General features: G+C 64.9%; 2 protein-coding genes across 2 annotated transcripts; one reads left to right on the top strand and one right to left on the bottom strand.

Moving 5' to 3' along the window:
* Window positions 1-3,522: 3,522 nt before the first annotated feature.
* On the top strand, window positions 3,523-7,803 carry SOHLH1 (spermatogenesis and oogenesis specific basic helix-loop-helix 1). The gene is made up of 7 exons (XM_081802667.1): window positions 3,523-3,764; window positions 4,235-4,385; window positions 4,763-4,884; window positions 4,970-5,067; window positions 6,163-6,349; window positions 6,836-6,906; window positions 7,434-7,803. Exons 1-7 carry the CDS (start codon window positions 3,523-3,525, stop codon window positions 7,649-7,651), a joined length of 1,089 nt encoding a protein of 362 aa, XP_081658793.1. The 3' UTR covers window positions 7,652-7,803.
* A 4,276-nt stretch (window positions 7,804-12,079) lies between these two features.
* Window positions 12,080-15,498, bottom strand: LOC102738898 (uterocalin-like). The gene is made up of 7 exons (XM_081802649.1): window positions 15,316-15,498; window positions 15,058-15,191; window positions 14,376-14,494; window positions 14,068-14,225; window positions 12,747-12,848; window positions 12,618-12,661; window positions 12,080-12,200 (listed from the first exon to the last, which is right to left on the bottom strand). Exons 1-5 carry the CDS (start codon window positions 15,409-15,411, stop codon window positions 12,756-12,758), a joined length of 600 nt encoding a protein of 199 aa, XP_081658775.1. The 5' UTR covers window positions 15,412-15,498; the 3' UTR covers window positions 12,080-12,200; window positions 12,618-12,661; window positions 12,747-12,755.
* Between the last annotated feature and the right edge of the window lie 2,177 nt (window positions 15,499-17,675).

Raw genomic sequence — 17,675 nt, 5'->3', positions numbered from 1 at the left:
GAGGGCTGGCCGAGACTTCCTGCCAGGCACGTCCCCAGCAGGAAGCCAGCCCCGGATCTTTGCACCCTCTGCCATCATGGCCCACAGGGTGCCACACCAGCCCCCAGTGGGGAGCGGCAGGGCTGAGGGGAACTGGCAGTTCTGGGAAACGCCAGAGAGCTCGGACCAGAAGGCTACCACTGGCCAGCTCTGGGGCAGGACAGGCCTCCCCAGGCCTCTGTCCCTTCCATTACAACTGTCACCTGCAGGGTAGTGACATCTGTACCTGGGGAAGCAACAGGATAAAAAGGGCAGTGCCCATTGATCGGATGGGGTGGCTGGGGCCTGGGACCCCACCTCCCAGGGATAGACCTGGGGTCCAGGCAGGGGTCCAGGCACCAAGGTAAAAATTCCTGCAGCCCAGAGAGCTAGGAGCCCTCCCCAGGAGCCCTGGTGCTTGACCTCACAGCCTGGGGGCGGCCCCTGCCAGCAGAAGGCAGGGGTACCCACCACCCCACCTCTGCCCAGAACCCCAGCACTGTTACTGATATCATGCAGCACCTCTCAAGACAGAGCCGCACCCACGGTCCAGATGGGGAGCAAAGCCAGGCCCCTGGACTCTGGAGCCGCCCCTGCTGTGAAGCTGGGTGCAGGAACCTGCCCGCAGAAGCTCCCCAACCCAGGCCCTCATTCCACCCGAGAAAGGTCTTGCTTCTCCCAGCTGAAGCCTGCCTCCCTAACCCAGCAGACTTGTTCGTAGCTGCTCTCACTCCAGTCCAGCCTCACCTTTGTTGGGTGGGAGTGGGGGGTGGGGGTGGTCCTTACCCAGGCTGACTTTTCCTGTGGGCTCTCCACCTAGCCTGACCTTCTCTTGGGGGCCCTCACTCAGTCTCCCTTTCCCCATCCAGCCTGACCTTCCACCCAGCATGACCTTCCCTGGGTTGGGACAAAAACCCAGCCGGTCCGTTGGGACTCTGTCTTCCCCGGTGCAGTCCTGGCTGCACAGAACGCATGGCATCCTGGGACACTGTGGGGAAAGGTGGCCGACCGTCCGTGCCAGGCTCCCAAGCCACCTAGAAGCTATATATCAGTGGCCCTCTTTTCAGACCGCGGGGCAAATAGGGACCCGAAAGAGAAATGACAAGCCAAAATACCAAACGATTAAAAGCCAGGACTCCTGCCCTTTGTGTAACAGCGCACCTGCCTCCCACACCCCGGTCCGGGTCCTTCCTGGGAAGGACGGCCCTTGAACACCGCTTCCCTGCGGACTACCCCTGCTGCCATGCCCCACTTGGGTGCCGCGCAGCCACCCCTGCTGGCGTGCACCCTGATATACCCCTCCTCCAGGTTCGGTGGGTGGGGGTGGGGTGCTGGGAGGCCCTGCGCCTGGGAGATGCTGGAGCCTCAGACCTAAAAATGGCCGCGCTAGGGCCACTTGCACGCTAAGAGCGCAGGCAGACAGACGTCAGCCCTCCGCACCTGCCGGTCGTTCCGCGCGGCCGGGTCCTGTGGGGCTCTCCTGTCCCCACCGTAGGCGGGGAAGGGCGCTCGCGGGTGCGGGCGTGGAGGTGGACCTGGGATGTGGGGCTCTCGGAGACCCGGGGGTTTCTGGGGTGCAAGGGTCCTGGGAGGGGGCGCAGGCGGGGACTGGGGTCCCTCCGCCAGCGGAGAGGCGCATCGGCCGTACCTGGGGGCGCATCGGCCGTCGTCGAACACGAAGGTCCGGTTGGTGTGGCCCGCGCCGCGCGCCCCCGGCCACGACCCCCTGGACGAGCCCCCCGGGCTGCGCGCCCCGTCGGGGAGCGGCATGCGCGGCGGCAGCGGCTCGGATCCGGAGCCGAGGGAAAAGCTTCTTCGCTTTGCTCCGAAACACAGCACTTTCTCTCTCCGAGCAGAAGAAAGCCTGCTTCAGGGTCGGGGTTCGGGCGCCAGGCCGGGCGCGCCCCCTGCCGGCCGCGCCGGGAATGGCGGCGGCGTAGGACCGGGCGGGGGACCGGGAGGGGGACAGTCGGGGTCGGCGCATCCCCACCCGGGACCCGCCCCCACCGCGGCGCTCGGAACCCTCGTAACCGCGAGAAACAGGAGGCAGCGCTTTAACGCTGGAAAACCCCAAGGGCGCCAGAGGGCGCCTCGCCCCTGGTGGGAGGGGCTCAGTCCTCCCAGGGACGCCCCGCCACCACCGTCCCTGGAGGTCCAGCAAGAGGAGCAGACAGACCGCTAGAGCACTGGCACCGAGCGCCCCAGAGACCTGCGGGGCCCTGGGGCTCTGAGCAGCGCTCCCCTGGGGAGTGAGCTGAGAGGGTGGCGAGAATCCAGGGGCGCAGGGCAGGCAGAGGGCCCATGCGTGGCCAGAGGCAGGGGTGGGGAGGCAGGCAGGCCAGCCCTCGGGCGCTGGGGTGCTGGGGAGGCACAGGGAGGGAACTGCGGCCGGGAGCTGTCAGCATGCCCCTGGCTCCTGCGGGAGGGGGGCACTTCACTGAGGTGGGGCGCCTGGGAAGAGGACGTGTTTCCGGGGACTGCGGACTTGCTGGCCTCCAGGGGCACGTGGGCATCCTCCAGCCGCCCCTAGCCGACCCCTGAGTCCCACACATCTCCGCCAGCAGTTCTCAGACCAGCCTTCCCGCTCTCCTCTGGCAGCCCCTAGCTGAGTTCCTGGCTGCACCGTGCTCCGGAAACTCCCGTCTCCTCCCCCTCCCCCCACACCTGTGGCTGCCCACGCCGCAGGTAACACAGACCGCTCCGTAGAGGGAGGGAGTCCTACCTGCCGCGTCTGGCGTCCTGACGCCTGGCTCACGTGACAGCGCCCGGGAGCGCCTGCACTCGTGCGGGTCCCCTGGCTTGGGATGCCGGCTGCCCGGCCCTGCCCAGATCACCGCTCCAGCCCCGTCCCCTCCTTCCCGGGATAGTCCTTCACCTGCGGCCCCCTCCCTAGTCAGGCTCCCTGCGGGCAGGGCCCCTGCCTCCCAGTTGACAGAGCGCAGGTCCGGGCAGCACCCAGGGAGGCCCCCCCTGAGTGGGAGCGGGCCGACCCCCGACCCCCGGGAAGAGCCGGGAGGGGCACCCAGGCCAGGCCAGACTCCGGCCTCAGGGCCTGCCGACCCCGGCCGCCACTTCACAGCGACTTCCGACTTCCGCTGGGAGAAACTTTGAGGCCCCGGGACAGAGCACGTGCCTGGGCGGGGCAGGGGGCACGTGGGGCAGGGGCGCACGTGAGTGGGCGGAGCCGGCCAGACGCATGCGTGGGGCAGGCGCCTGGGGGTCCCGGCGTGTGGTTGCCTCCCTGCGGCTGCGCTCATGGCGTCCCGGGGTCCTGAGGCTGCTGTTGGGGGGTGCAGGTGAGGACCTGGGGGGCGCTGGAGGGGCTCAGGCGGAAGGCCTCTGCTCAGGGGTGCCGGGGGTGGGGAACTGAGCTGCAGGTCCCCACCCGGCAGGACCCCCTGGGGCAGGGCACCGACCTCAGGCCCTGTGGGGGAAGGGAGGGCCGACGGGGACCCTGTCCAGCATCACCCCCACCCCTGCCCCGGCGGCCCCCCAAAGACGTCCATGAGGGCCCCAGGGTCCTGCGGCGTTTTCCGGGGTTCACGGAGCTCCGCGCTCTTGCGTGTCCTGGGCAGCGGCTCTTCCCCAGCCAGCGGCCAGGGCTGCAGTGAGAACCACGGCCAGGGCGCGCGCCCGCTCAGGGCGCCCCCGGAGCCTCCCGGCCCCGGCTCCGGCTCCGGCTCCGGCTCCGGCTCCGGCTCGGGCCTCGGCCTCCCGCGGAACGTGCTCAGCGAGAGGGAGCGCAGGTGGGTGGAGGATGGTCCCGGGCTTGCAGCGGCGTTGTGACGGGGGCGGCCGAGGACATCAGATTCGTGGCTGTGACGCGGGTGTGGGCAGCTGGAACAGGGATGTAGGGGCCATGCAGTCAGGGGGCAGTTAGCACGCGGCAGGCTGAGCAAGAAAACCCAAGGGAGGGGCTTCCCAGGGCCCACCTCTGCAGCCCCCTCTCTGACCGCAGTCCTGGGCTGCTCAAGGGTGTGCCTCTGGGGTCTCTGGTGGGGGGGTTTGGGGCGTGCGGGGGGGCGTCCAGGGCCCGGCTGGCCATGGCTGGTGCAAGCCTCTGGGTAGCTTGTGGCCGGCGACCCTGAAGGGCTCACATTGTTGGGAGAGCTGACCAGTGGAGGGCCTGGGCGGCTCCGAGGGGCGTTCGGGCAGCTGAGGTCCTTCCCCTGGCCAAGGCTAGGTGGGCTGACGGACACTGTTGCTTGTCTGGAAGCAGGAAGCGGATCTCGGTGAGCTGTGAGCGCCTTCGGGCCCTGCTGCCCCGGTTTGATGGCCGACGGGAGGACATGGCCTCGGTCCTGGAGATGGCGGTGCAGTTCTTGCAGCTTGCTGGCACCCTGGTGCCCAGCCAGGAGCCGCATGCTGTGAGTGGTGTTCAGGCCGCCGGGTCGCGCTGTGTGGAGGGGCCGCTGGGGGGCATCTCTCCCCCTCCCCCCCGCCCCGGGGGAGGGCAGCTCTGACCTCCCTTGCTCCCTGCGGGGCAGCCAGGGTGGCTGTGATTTCGGCTGGCGTTCTCTGCTTCTGCCAGTTCCAGCTGTCCGCGGGAGCCCCCGGGAACCATCTCGGTCCCCACTTCAGTCCCTCACATCCCCTCTGTTCCCTGTTTTGCTTTTCCGGGCTGGGGTCTGCGCTCAGGCTGAGCCTCTTGGACCCCCGCAGGGCAGCCCGTGACAGCCGACAGCCTGGTTTCCCATGTGCGTTGCTTGACCGCTGTCGTTTAGGTTGTTTGTTTCCATTTTAGGTTCTTGGTCCTTCCAAGGAGATGTGGCGCGAGTGGCAGAGGGATGTTACGCAGCAGGCCGCGTCGCGTCCGAGCGCTGCAGGGCCCCCAGACTGCGGCATGGGAGCCTGTGGCCTGACTGTGTTAGTGTCCCCTGGGTGGCTGGGGAGCCCGCGGGGGCAGCAGACGCAGACTGTTCAGGCTCCCCCTCTGTCTCTGTGTCACTAGGCCACGGGCTCCTCCCGGCTGTGTGACCGCGGGCGCAGGCGAGGGCGAGGCCCCGTCAGGGGTGGCCGAGGGGCCGGAGGGGCCGCCAGCCCTCCCTGGTAAGCAAGGGCGGGTCCCAGCGCGGATGGGGTCGGTGTTCTCGCCAGAGAGGGGACAGGGGCGCGCTGTAGGATGGCATGGGGCTGGGGGTCTGTTTATCAATAAGGGTTGGACACCTGTTGTGGTTCTCTCATCGTGACGCGCCTGCGTGTCAAGGTGAACCTCGGGGACCCCGTGCTGCCCTCAGCTGTGGTAAACACAGGTTAACGGGCGCCACCAGGGGCAGGGGTACAGCCGAGGTGCCCTGGGCTTCTCAGCTGCAGGCGGGGGCCGTTCTCGGCCTGTCCTTGTTGTTCTGTTCTCTGCCAGGGAGCAGGGTCCGAGCCTCTGCTCCCCAAGGACAGGCCCCCAGTCCTCCTTCACCTTGGGCCTCTAGGGGTCCCCGGGTCCCGTCCTCGTGCCTGCTGCTGGCCACTGTTGTGCCCGGCTCTCTTGAGCAGCCCCCACACAGCCTGGGCTTCTTGGTGCTCTCCTGATCCTTGTGTAATCCAGTGAGTCACGGGCTCTGCACGGGCAGGGCCCTTGTCCTGTGCCAGCCAAGCCCGCAGGGCATTGCTGATGACTGCCTCTGCCTCGTGCTGGACCCCGCACCCCAGCTATCTGTCACTCCTTGGGCACGAATGGCTGTGAGGGCCTTTAGGCCCCATGCGCGTGACTGCCCCGGGAGCCAAGGATGCCTTCTGATTGCCCGAACGTGCCCACGGAGCAGGGGAGGGGGCTTGCTGTCACCAGGGCTGGCGGTGGAGCTGGGGCCTCCAGAGAACTTTGGGAGCCACGGGCAGGGCGTGAGGGTGCAGAGGTCACATGGCAGGGAGCTAGATCTGAGGGAGGAGGCTGGGGTAGGGACTGTGGGCAGATGGGGTGGGGTTCCAGATCTGAGCCCCAAGGGCTGATCTGAGGCCAAGCAGGTGTTTTCTCTGAGAAGCTTCCGTGGCCCCAGGTGCCCAGCACTGCAGCCCTGGGTGTCCATCTCCGGGTCATCTGTCTGCCTCCTGCTTCTGAGCTTTTTTATCCCTGTGCCGGGAACAGCAGGCAGGGGCCGAGGGCTGCTGCCCGTGTGGGGAAGGCCGACCCGCATCTCATTTCTGCCGTAGAGCCCTGCAGCCTGCTGTCCCAGCCCCCAGGCCCAAGTCCCTCCAAGGCGCTGAGGCTGCCCCCACCCTGGCCTCCCCGTTTGTGGCAGCCACCCTCCCCCCTGGTGAGCGAAGAGGCTCAGAGCTGCCTGGGCCAGGCTGGGACCCCAGCGGAGGGGGCCGACTGTGTCGTGACACTGGACGCCAGGTGGGTGCCCTGCTGGGCGTTTACAGCAGTCCCACACGCCTCCTTCCAGTTCTGCTCACGCTTTGCCCGCCCCCACCCCTGGGAAGTCTGTCCCCCTCCCTCACTGTGCCTGGGCTCCAGCTGCCAGCCCAGGCCCGTTTGAGCCAGACGCCACCATGTGGCTTTCTGACGCGTTTCCGAAAACGTTGTCATGTTCCTCGCCGGTCTGTGTTTTGGCTGATAGTAAAGGAGTTTGTGTTTCATGAGCGTGCACCAGCTGGGGCGTGGGAAGGGAGTGTGGCAGAGGCAGGGGGTGGGGGGGACCCAGCAGAGGTAGGGGGACGGGCCAGTCCGTCCTCAGTGGGCAGGCTTAGGGTCTGGCAGGGAGGGAGGGGCACCCCGTTCATCCTGAACCTGAAGCCACCTTTGAGGTTCTGCACCTTCCTCTTGAGGTTCGAGGAGTGGGTTCACCTGGGATCACTCAGGGTGAAGTCTGGTCCCATTCAGGTCCGTGTCGGGATGTGACGTGGAAGACGGGACGTCCTACTTGCTGAACGCCGGTCCCGACTGGTGGCTGGGTGAGTGATGAGGGCCAGGCCTTGGGGCCTCAGCCAATCTGGATAAGGGGCTGGGCAGCTGGCTGGGATTAACGGGGAGATGTGAGCAGGCTCACACCAAGGTCCTGCTATCTGTTTCTGAGCCCCTATTTTCTCCCCGCTGGTGGTCTTCAGGGTCGTTGGGGTGGGGAACGCAAGGGGACGTGTGTGCGTGTGGAGTGTCTGTGAGCGTGGTGTGTGGAGCTGGTTGTGACTTCTCTGCTACTCGGGGTCTGTGCTTTTCTCTAAACTTCCCTGCAAGGGCACCTGGATGGGAGATGAGCAGAATGTTTGTGAGATTAGAGTTTTGTGAAACGGCATTGTGTCGTGCTCTGATGGGTCCTCCTGGGTCTCGAGCAGGGCCAGCAGGAGTGGGCTCGCCCACCTGTCATGGCCCTCGGGAGCCAAGGGCTTCCAAGCCGGGCAGGACGGAGGCGGGCCTGTTCTGCACCTTGACCCTACTGTGCCCGGCCCAGGCACCCAGGCTGATGTGTCCCATCTGCTTCCAGGGTCTCTGGAGGGCAGAGGTGCCAGTGCCCCTTCTCGGAGCACAGCCAGGAGCAGCCTGCTGGACAGGGCAGAGCCAGGCTTCCTGACAGACCCCGAGCCTGGCTCCCAGGAGCTCCCGGACGGCCCCCTGGAGCCATGGGGCTCGGATGTGGGCTGCCCCAGCCTGGCCCTGCGGGAGGAGGTGGACAGTATCTTCCCCGATTTCTTCCCCTGCTAGGCAGCAGGGAGAGCCCGTGTCTCACGTGTCTGTGTGGGGTGCTGGGAGGCTTCTTTTGGGTTTGGGCGGCCCCTGTGCTCTGCTGTGGCGAGGCTGGGGGGCCGCAGCGGGTGGAGGCCGAGGATTAAAGGCAGGGCGGCGCTCCTGCAGAAAGCGGGACTTCCGGAGCATCTGTAATCAGCGCCATTCACTGGGCAGATGGCACCGCTTCCTCTCAGAGCGCGGGCACCTGCCTGGGGTTTTGTTTCTGCGACGTTCTTGGCCTTGCGGACTCCCTAAATAGCCCTGCAGCCTGGGGCGGGCTCCGGGGGCTGAGAGTTCTGTGTTCCCAGCCTGCTCCCCGGAGAAGCAGGCGTCGGACCCCACCTCTCACGCCTCTCACCCCTCACCACCTCTCACAAGGCTGGTCTGGGCTGTGCGGCTCTCACGGCCCAGGGGTCTGTCGGGGGAGGCCATGGTGCTGTCCGCCGCAGCCAGGGCCCCGAGGGAAGGCTGGCCTCCGCTTTCGAGATGGGGACCTCTGCACTCCCCTCTCAGGGGCCGTGGGGGGGCCTGGGGCAGAGGCCACTTGGTGTCAGCATCTGGACCCTTCTCCTGGCAGGCACAGCTCCAGTCCCAGCTGCTGCTGACCGCTGGGATCTGGGGAAGGCCTGGGTTACCGGGAGGGGCATCCCAAGCCCCCATGGTCGAGTGCGGCTGACCCTGCCCTGCATCTCACCACTTGGCAGCCACAGCAAAGGCGGGTGTCCGTCTGTGCCCCCGGCTGGCCGGGGCCTCACTATGCTTCTGCTCATCCCCTTCTGGAGACGCTGGGCTCCAGACACCCCTGTGACCCTCCAGGCCAGCAAGTGCTCCAGGAGCCAGGGGGTTTTTTCTCCCCAGCAGAGTAGGCTCTCCTGACTGTGAGTCCTGAGCCCCCTGCCCAGGTTGCCTCCCCGCACTTACATGCATTTCCATCTCCGCAGCCGGAAAGGTCCATTCATTCTGTGAGGCACTGCAAACGGGTGAGGAGCAGCTGGTGTGGGGTCGAAGCGCTGGCAGCGTGAGCCCTCGGTGGGGCTGGAGGGGAGCCAGGCAGCGGCTGCGGGGAGGGAACCTGGGGGAGGCCAGGTGCCCACGGGGGCGGCTATCGCCCCTAGACCCCAGTGCTCAGGACGTCTGTGCTGCTCGTGTGCATGCGTTTATGGGCATTGATGCTGGTGTGCACACACGCGATTGTGTGTGGTTCTCGAGTGTAGGCCTGTGCCTCCCCTTGGCAGGGTGGGACGCTGCAGGGGCCCTGTGGTCAGCCCAGCACCCTGAACCCCGCTGTGGGTGACCCTGCTGTGTGGCTGCTGTGTCAGGGCCGAGGCAAGCGCCTGGGTCCTGCCCCTGTGAGTTTCTGGCTCCCTGAGCCCAGAGGGGGACCTGGGGTGGAATCGCTGAGCCCCACTTGGGAGCAGGTCTGTCTCTGCTGGGGTTCGCTGCAGGGCTCCATGGAAACCGCAGCTGCCTCTGGTCAAGCTGACCTAGAACAGTCTGGCTCTGAGCCCCCGGCTGGCCACTTGTGCTCCCCACCCCCACACTGACCTCAGGTCAGCACCCAGTGAAGGAGATCAGGAGCCCCAGCCGAGGCCCTGGAGAACAGAGATGAGACCCTGCCCAGCCCCAGGCTGTGGGGGATGAGGCCCTGTTTCAGGCGGCAGGCCTGCCTCATCTTGAGCCCCCGGAGGGGGCACTTGGAGGCCTGGTGTGGGCTTGGGGGTAAGAGCAGTGGGCGACCAACAATGTCTGCTCCTCCCGCCTCCCCCAGTGGGAGAAGGGTGCCCTGGAACCAGCATTCACCCCTGCTGGGGCCACGTGATCCCACGGCCCCTGCTCCACAGGCCGTAGGAGTGTGGGCACAGAGCCCCATCCCCGAGCTGGCTGGGGCCTGGCCTCCCTCCTGCGGACGGTGACATGCAGGGGAGGGGCAGGCAGGGCTCAATGGCAGAGCCCCCAGGTGAGCGGGAGGGGAGAGGGGCTGCCGCTGGGCCTGCTGGGGGCTTGGTTGGAGCTGGAAGGAGCTGCAGGGCCCAGGGGACAGCCTGCTTCTCATCCATCGTCCTGCTCTCCAGCCCTTTGTGACCCGAATTCAGCTCTCAGCGGTGGCACACTCCTACCTGCGTGTGCTCGAGGGTGGGTTTGGAAAGCCGTTGGCTGGTGACTTCGGGCTTGCTCTGGGGATTTGGGGCTGGCTGGGGGGCTTCAGCACAACTTCCCCCCCCAGCTCTCAAGGTGACCAGCTTTCCTCCCCACTGCCCCCACCACGAGGTTTGCCTGGAAGTAGGACACACAGAAGGGACATGGCCCCGCAGGACCCCGGACACCCTCAAGCCACACCCTCAGCCCACACTCCCCTTGGTTTGGGACATCTTGGAGGGGCTGTGCCCACGGCTTGGTGACAGCCGGCCATTGGGCTGAGTGCTGACCGCTCACCACCCTCAGTCCGCCCCTCCCCCTGCCCACTTTCCTCTCCGTCCCCTTCCCTTTCCCCACTGCTCCTCTTGCTCCATGGGCCTCGCGGCCAGTGTGGTCACCATGCACTGGGGTCTGGGGCGGGGTGTTCAGTTCTGCTCAGTGACCTCGTCTAGTCCCCTGGCCACATGGGTCCTGCTGGAGGACTGGGTGCTCCACTGCTGGGGAGGAGGTGACGTCCCGGGGCCCCTCCTTTCCCCCCAGGCTCTGATCTTCTCTTGGCAGGACAGGCATGTCCTCCATCTCCCATCCCAGGTGACCAATGAGTGAGCGAGAGGAAATCCTCCGGGGACCCTCGCTTGACTGGCCAGGACTCACTGTCCCCCCCCCCCCCACTCACCCATACAGACCTAAGGGAGCCAGAAACCTGCTCGGCACAGCTCCAGTCCCGCCCTTGTTCGCTGGCGGTCAGGACACTTCGTCATCCCCCAGTGGGCCCTGCTGTCCCCCAGCCCATCACCTGAGCATGATGGGGTGCTCATGGCTGAAAGGGGGCCTCCAGGTCTGCTCACAGCCAGGTCCCATGCCCTTTGCTCAGAGGATGTCAGACTGGTCCCTCCACCCTTCTTGCTCCCCTCCCTGTGTGCTGGCAGGGCATTCGAGTTGTGGGGGCAAGATGGGCTGGGCCTGTCCTGGAGAGTAGCAGGCGGTGGGGCTGGGGGCTCCGGGGTGAGTGCAGCTTGGCTGGCATGAGGAGGAGTGAGGAGACAGGTGCCCCCAGACCGTGACCCAGACAGGCGTCATAGGATGGGCCAGGGGTCAGCGCTACCCCAGGATGAGCATTGGTGAGAGAAGAGATGCAGAGGTGGGATGCGGGAACAGCCGGGCGTCTGGGGAGCCAAGGAGAAGGAACTCGTTGCCCCTGGACGGGGGGAAGCAGGAGAGGATGGAGTTGTTGACCTGCTGGGGACCCGAGGCCTGGGGCCACTGAGGCGGGCAGCCACCGCACGGCTGGGGCTGAGGAGGTGGCTCCGCTGTTGGGTCTTGCTGGAAGAGATGAGCTGGAAAGGCCCTTGATGGGTGCAGGTGGGGGCGTGGGCTTCTGATGGAGGAGGCTGGGGTGGGGAGCGCAGAGGAGGCCGGGCAGGGAGGACCCCTGGGTGCTGGGGGTGGCCTGGGGGTGGGTCCCGGGGGCTGGGAGCCTCATCCCAACTACGGGGGTGGGAGGTCCCCTCTTCTGACTGCCACACAGACAGCTCCCCTTCATGCAAGGCTGACGCAGGCCTTGGTGCTGGACGGTATGGCCTGCCCTGAGAGACTCCCTCGAGGGACTCTTGGCCGCTGGCAGGAGCCCCCTGGTCTCGGCCGGGGGGTGGGCTTGATGGATGGCTCAGGGGTGGTGGCCCTGGGGGAGGACAGGCCTGTCCGCTATGGGGCAGGGAGTCTGCGTGCAGCTGGGCGCCAGTGGAGGGGAGCCTGGGGGCCTTAGGTGTGCATCAGAGGGGGCGGCGGGCATGCACCTGCCAGGCCTGCACAACTCAGGGAGGAGGAAGATGCAGCGGGCAGCATCTCCTGCTGCCTGCCCAGTGGCTGTCCCTGCCCCCAGGGTGTCCACCACCATCGTTTAGCAGACATACACATGTGTGGCCAGAAGGGGCTCCTACGCCGGGACCAACCTGGATTGGCGCTGCTTGCTGGCTCTGCCCCCGCGAGACTTACTTCTGTCCCTGCCAGTCCAGGGAAGCCCCAGGACTGAGGGGACCAGGTTGCCCTGGGGTCTGGCCTCGCTGACTTCCTGTGTTGTGTGCGGTTGTCCCTTCTGAACGGCACCCTGGGAACTCCTAGCAGCTTCCCCCCACCGTGTGGACGTGACCCTGTGGTGAACTTGGCTCACCAGGAGGGGAGGGTTCCCATCTCTGACCCCTGCGGCCCTGGCCCCGTGTGGTCACCAGTCAGAGCCCCCCCCACAGAGCACACTCGGTCTCGGAGCGGCAATCTTTTATTGGACACCCAGGAAAGGTCTCCAGGAACGGGGAGCTTCCTGGGGGGATGGGAACAGTTGAAGGGCTCCTTGGGTCAACTGTGAACTTTTGGTCCTTCGAGGGGGCAGCTCCTGTGAGTGAGAGGCGGCAGGGTGGGTTCAGGGGTGGGGACGGGTGGGGCGGATCCCGCACTGCCCTGGGCTCTGCCCCCGGGTCGGGGGCTGGGGAGGTCTGTCTGTGAGCAGGACCTCATCCCTGGTCCGCTCGGCCATTTCCCTCCTCCTCCAGACTGGCCCTGAGCCTCTCGGCAGGCCCCCCAGTGCCCCAGGCTGGCCCTGCCCCCGTCAGTGTTTGGGGGCCCTGTGGGCATCTCCACCTTGGTCCTGCCCAGCAGAACCAGCAGCTTGAGTCCACGCCGTCAGCCCCCAGCTGCACCCCACGGCTGGCGTAGCCAGGGCTCAGTGTGTGTGCAGCGGCACTTGCCCCTCATCGCCCCGGCCTCGGGGGGTCCCTGTGCCACAGCCCCTGCAGGGTCAGAGGTCACTCACCTGGGCCCAGCGGCCTGCCTACTGTCGGGCACGCAGGCAGTGGTCTGTGAAGAGGAGTGCGGGTTGCTGAGCGGGGGTCTGAGCCGTGCCCTTCCAGCCTCCGGGTCTGGGGTGGGGGCGGGCACTTACCCATTCGGGTCAGGTTGATGATGTTGGCCGGGCTAATCCCGTGGCTTTTGCAGTAATTCCTAAATGTCTGCATGATGTCACAGCTCGCGGTAGGGGTCCAGCCTGCAGACACAGCAATAGGGGCTGTCCCTCTGGCAGGTCATTTGGGACAATGGGCAGTGGGGTTCTGCGAGCTTGGAGACGACCCTGGATTTTCAGGGTGCAGGCAGGGTTGTGGGGACGAGCTGCTGTGACCAGAGTGGGAGGGGTGTGCCCAGAGGGCCCCATGCCAGGCCAGAGAGGAGGCAGGGGGCCCCACAGAGTGACACCCGGCCCTTGGGTGGGGTCCGGCCTATCCTCGGAGCCCCGGTCCTTGCTGTTCCTGCCAGTGATGCCTTTGTTTACTGCACGTCAGGATAAGGGGCCGGTGTCTGGTGCTTGGCTTGTTTCAAGGCCAGCAGAGCGACCCAGACGTGTTTGGGAAGTACCGTGGGGACACAGGTGAAAGTTCGCTGCCCCCTGCACTGCGGCCCCAGCCCCAAGAACCCAGCACCCGCAAAGCAGAAGCAAGCAGCAGGAGGGGGCGGTGGTGCCTGCCTGCCTGGCTGGTGAGCCGCTCCTCGCCCTCCCCAAACGTCGCCCTGCTCCGGGGCCGGCAGTCCGCCCCCCCCCCACCCCCCCCCACCACACGCTGAATGCTGAGCTGGAATTCCCGGCCTGGGTGTGGCCAGTTTCTCCTGGATATTTGGACCTCACCCCACTGGCCCTGTAGGTCTGGGGGCCCAGCATGGGGCCACGCACTGAATCAGATCGTCTTCATGCTCCCTGCGTGGCTGGATTGGGTCCCCCTGAAAGGTGTGGGCAAGTCCTGGTTCCCAGAACTTGGGAATGGGACCTGCTTTGGAAGCAGGATCTTTGCAGGTGTGGTAAGGGTCTTAGGACGAGGTGATGCTGGGTTCGGGATGGGCTGGAAAACCAGTGACAGGTGTTCTTTTATGGGAAAGGGAAGGGAGGCTTGAGAACAGAGGAGAAGCCCCGTGGGGACGGGGGCAGAGCTCAGGGACGCCGGGGTCCCCAGGAGCTGGAAGGGGCAGCAGGTGGAGGGGGCCGAGCCCCTGCCAACGACTCTGCTGCTGACCCTTGCCCACCTCTGGAGACTGGCCAGTGGAGCCCAAACAACAGCCCTTAACTCTGGACCCGAGTGAGGTCGCCGGCCTGTTCCTAAATACGGACATTTCCCCAGCCGCCGTGTCTGGACGCAGCCACGTCATGCCCAGGATGCCGTGGTCCCTGAGGACAGCAGTGAGGTGTCACAGCTAACACACAGACCCCCGTCTCTTACCTGCTTTTCTTGTTTGTGGGTCTCCGTGGCCCTGTTGGCCTCAGGGAAGCAGATGCTTCTACAGCCTGGGGGCCGGCTGGCCAGGAAGACCACCGGGGCCCCGCTCAGGTGGGAGGCGGCGCAGCATGGGTTTTCTCCAGACTTTACTGTCTGTGATGCTAAAGGAGGCTTATCTGAGCTGCTGGCCTGTTAGGTCCCCCTGTTGGCCTAGCACCTTACTACGTTCCTATCCCCCCCCCCCCGCCCGTGGCCCTGTGGCTGCCGGGCTCCCCGCTGTGTCCTGTTGGCTGGGGGAGGAAGGCACTTACTGAGGAGGTTCACCACCACCGTCTCCTTTCTGTGCCAGTGGTTGTGGATGCAGAAGATGAGGAAGTGAGAGGGGTCCACCTCCTCTAGGAAGATCATGTTGTGGCCAGCATCTGCGAATCTGGGGCCCGGGGTGGGAGGCAGGTGGTGCAGGCTTCCCCATGGGGCCAGAACTGGGCCCTGGGAGCCCTCCTGTCCCTCCACGGCCTTAGACAACTTGGTGCTCATGAGCAGTCGGGCCCCAGGAAGGGGCAGGACCGGGTGTGGGTGGCGTCCCAGCAGGTGAGCTCCTGGTCACACACCGCTGGGACTCCCAGGGACTCCCCGCTCACAGGCTGGATGACGCTGACCCTTTATACTTACATTTCAGTGTGTACTGAAATTTCTTTTTTGTTTTATTTGCTATCATTATAATCGGGACACACATGCCCTGTATCCTGGGAGAGGATGATAAGATTCCTTGGGACTCTGCGTCCAGAAGAAGTGCCCACGGAGCTGGGTGGGGCTTGGTCACACCAGACGTTGGACATGTGTGTCCCATCCCAGGGCAGCGAGCCCCAGCCCTGTGTCACCATGTCCCCCGCGCTCTCCAGTGTCTGGGACATGGCCGTGGGGCCGACCGGGGATGGGGCACGGGGCTCCCCTAGACCTTGGCCCTGTCTGGCACCCTCTTCCCAGACTTACCTCCTGTAGAGATGGAACTCTATGGTCTTGAGGGTTACGTGGGTTTTGCGGATGAAGAACATCATGTGTGAGTCCTTCCACAGGAGTTTTGGTTCGTCAGAAGCCTGGGCTATTGAGAACCAGTCACCGTTGACCTGCCGAGCAGAGGTGGGCGTGCTGGTGTGGAGGGAGCAGCTGGGGCTGGTGGGCGCCGGGCCTGTCCCCCACCTGCTGCCCCCAGCCGCCACCTTCTCCCGCTCCGACGCCTGCAGCGGCTACCATATTCTCATCGATGTTGGGGTCCTGGGGGCCCGTGTGCAGGACGTGGGGGCCCCCGAGCAGAGCTAGCACCAGCCCCAGCCACGGGGTGTTCATGGTGCCGCAGGAGTGGCCGAGGGGTGACTGGCGGCACCTGGGCGTCCAGAGCCTGCGGCACTGGCCCTTTTGTGCGCTGCAGGAAAGGGCTTCTGCCACGTGGCCGGCTGTCATGGGTTCCCTCCTGCCCACAATGACCCTCTGTTGACACTACCTCCAACAATGGCCACTTGGCCGTTTGTCCACAAAGCCCCTGCCCAACCCGTGCTGACTGTCACGCGGTTTCCCAGAACCATAGCCGTGTGCCTGGCTGCTTCCAGGATCCGCGAGTCCCCGCTGGGCGCCGACCTCCGATCATCGAGTCATGGAGCTCCGGACGCGGCTGCCCTGGGAGGCTGTGACGTCTCCTCGTGACAGCCCCCCGAACGGCTGAGTGCTGGGTCGTGGTGTCCAGGGCCTTGGCAGGGGATCCGAGGAGGCTGGAGCGTGCATGTCCCATGCTGCCGCACTGGGGCTCTGGGGGCCGTGGCTGCTCTGGGAAATGCCTCGCTGCTCGGCGCCTCTCCTGGAACCACCCATCTGGGCAGAGCAAGGCGAGGCCTGGGGCCAAGGAGAATGGGAACGGGCCGCGGGCAGCGGGCTGAGCGGGGGTGTAGCCCATCTCCACTCTGGCCTGTTTCCAGAGCCTCCCTGCTGCAGGGTGACCTGAGCTGGGCCAAATTCGTCTGCTCAGAGACCCCCCAGAGCCCACGGGAACAGAGCGGGCCAGTGCAAGCGCAGGTTACCGTGTCCCCCACGGGCTGGGGGGGGCCTCAGGTCCTGAGCCCCAGCGTCCTCATTGTCGACGTGGCAGTGATGACTACCCACCCGCCCACTTCTTGGCTGCAGGGCTCCTTGGAGGTGTTCATGGGGAGGTTTCCCCCGCCCCACCTCTGCCAGGTGCCTGCACCCCCACCAAGGCCGGTCACTGTGCTGCGTCCCCATGCTCACCCCTGCCCCCTGTGGTCTGTGCTCAAGACAGTGGTGCCACGTGGATATCAGAACCGGGCAAGGACTGTCACGAGGAAGGAAACCTTACAAGTCAGACTCAAGACATAAGATAAACCCAGCAATATGTGGAAAGGGTGATGTATTAAGGCCTTGTAGGGTTTGATCCAGAAATTCAAGGTTGGTTATTGAGAATCAGCGTATTTCACATGCAGAGTGGTGGGAAAGATCGTATGAGCACCACGTTAGCAGCAGGAAGGGATCTGATGAGACTCAGCAATATTTGTGATAAAAACTCATACTGCTGTCGACACAGAAAGGAACTGATCTGTTTGAAGGGGGGTTGCCAGGTTCCCCCAACAGTCCTGCCTGAGCGTGAAGCGTGGAAAACTTCCCTGGTGGGACCGTGGACGTTGTCACCACTGTGTTGGACACGGCACTGGCCCTTCCCGTAAAGGGACGGAAGGGAATACGGGGGAGAGGTTGACGAGGAATGTTACTGAGGTCATGCGCAGATCACCTGCGGTTAAGTTCGTCATGTTGGAGGGTTCAGGAAGGCGAGTGGCCCCAGGATCTGTACACAAAAGGCACCGTTTCTGAGTGTGAGCAATCATAATTAGGATAGGAACTTGAAGAGGCTTTATTTGCAATTCAGAAAAAAAATCAAGTAACCAGAAATAAATCCAACAAAAAAATTGTGCAGACCTTCTGCCCAGAAAACTATCAGCTAGTACGAAGATATTTAGATGAACTGAATAAATCACATACCGTGTAAACGGGTTAGAAGTCTCAGTACTGCAATGTCCACTCTCTCCCTGGGATCCACAGGATCCTAGTCAGAATCCCAACGGGATGCGTGGCGTGTGGTCCCCACGTGCCAAGACGCTCCCACCGTTCAGTTTGGTGGAAGTCGCTCCAGCAGACTTGGGTTCTTACTGCAGAGTTTTAGTGATGAAGTCTCTGTGGTATCGGTGCAAAGCTGCGGAAGAAAACACACACACCCTCCCACGAGGGGGCCCCGCAGAGAAACAGGGTAAAAGCGTTCTTAGGACTGGAAGCTGGATGCCCTTCAGGACGAAAATGAGCGTGGGCCTGCATTATACCCGCACAAAAATAAATCCCGGCAGGGCGCTGAGTGGTGTCCCGCCCCAGAGCTGGGTGGAAAGTTCTATCCCCGGGACCTCAGAATGTGACCTTCTTTGAGATTGGGTCTTTGCGGGGTGGCCAACCCAGTGTGACTGATGTCTTTATAAGGAGGGGAGGTTTGGACACAGACGCTTGGAAGACGGCGTGAGGACCACCACGGGACAGAAGACAAAGCAGAGGTTGCAGGCTGC

This window comes from Leptonychotes weddellii, chromosome 14 (assembly GCF_054177405.1).
Source record: "Leptonychotes weddellii isolate Sample4059 chromosome 14, ASM5417740v2, whole genome shotgun sequence".
NCBI classification, from domain to species: Eukaryota; Metazoa; Chordata; class Mammalia; order Carnivora; family Phocidae; genus Leptonychotes; species Leptonychotes weddellii.
The sequence above is the reverse complement of the archived record's forward strand: the minus strand, read 5'-3'. Positions and strand labels throughout refer to the sequence as shown.

Bases quoted from the DNA above. Each gene is read 5' to 3' on its own strand.
- LOC102738898 (XM_081802649.1), bottom strand. From the start codon at position 15,411: ATGAACACCCCGTGGCTGGGGCTGGTGCTAGCTCTGCTCGGGGGCCCC. The intron at 14,226-14,375 runs GTAAGTGCCTTC...AGCCTCCTTTAG, and splicing joins GGTGGTGGTGAACCTCCTCA to CATCACAGACAGTAAAGTCT. The intron at 12,849-14,067 runs GTAAGAGACGGG...CTGTGTCTGCAG, and splicing joins CCCACAAACAAGAAAAGCAG to GCTGGACCCCTACCGCGAGC.
- SOHLH1 (XM_081802667.1), top strand. From the start codon at position 3,523: ATGAGGGCCCCAGGGTCCTGCGGCGTTTTCCGGGGTTCACGGAGCTCC. The intron at 5,068-6,162 runs GTAAGCAAGGGC...TTTCTGCCGTAG, and splicing joins GGGGCCGCCAGCCCTCCCTG to AGCCCTGCAGCCTGCTGTCC. The intron at 6,907-7,433 runs GTGAGTGATGAG...ATCTGCTTCCAG, and splicing joins CGGTCCCGACTGGTGGCTGG to GGTCTCTGGAGGGCAGAGGT.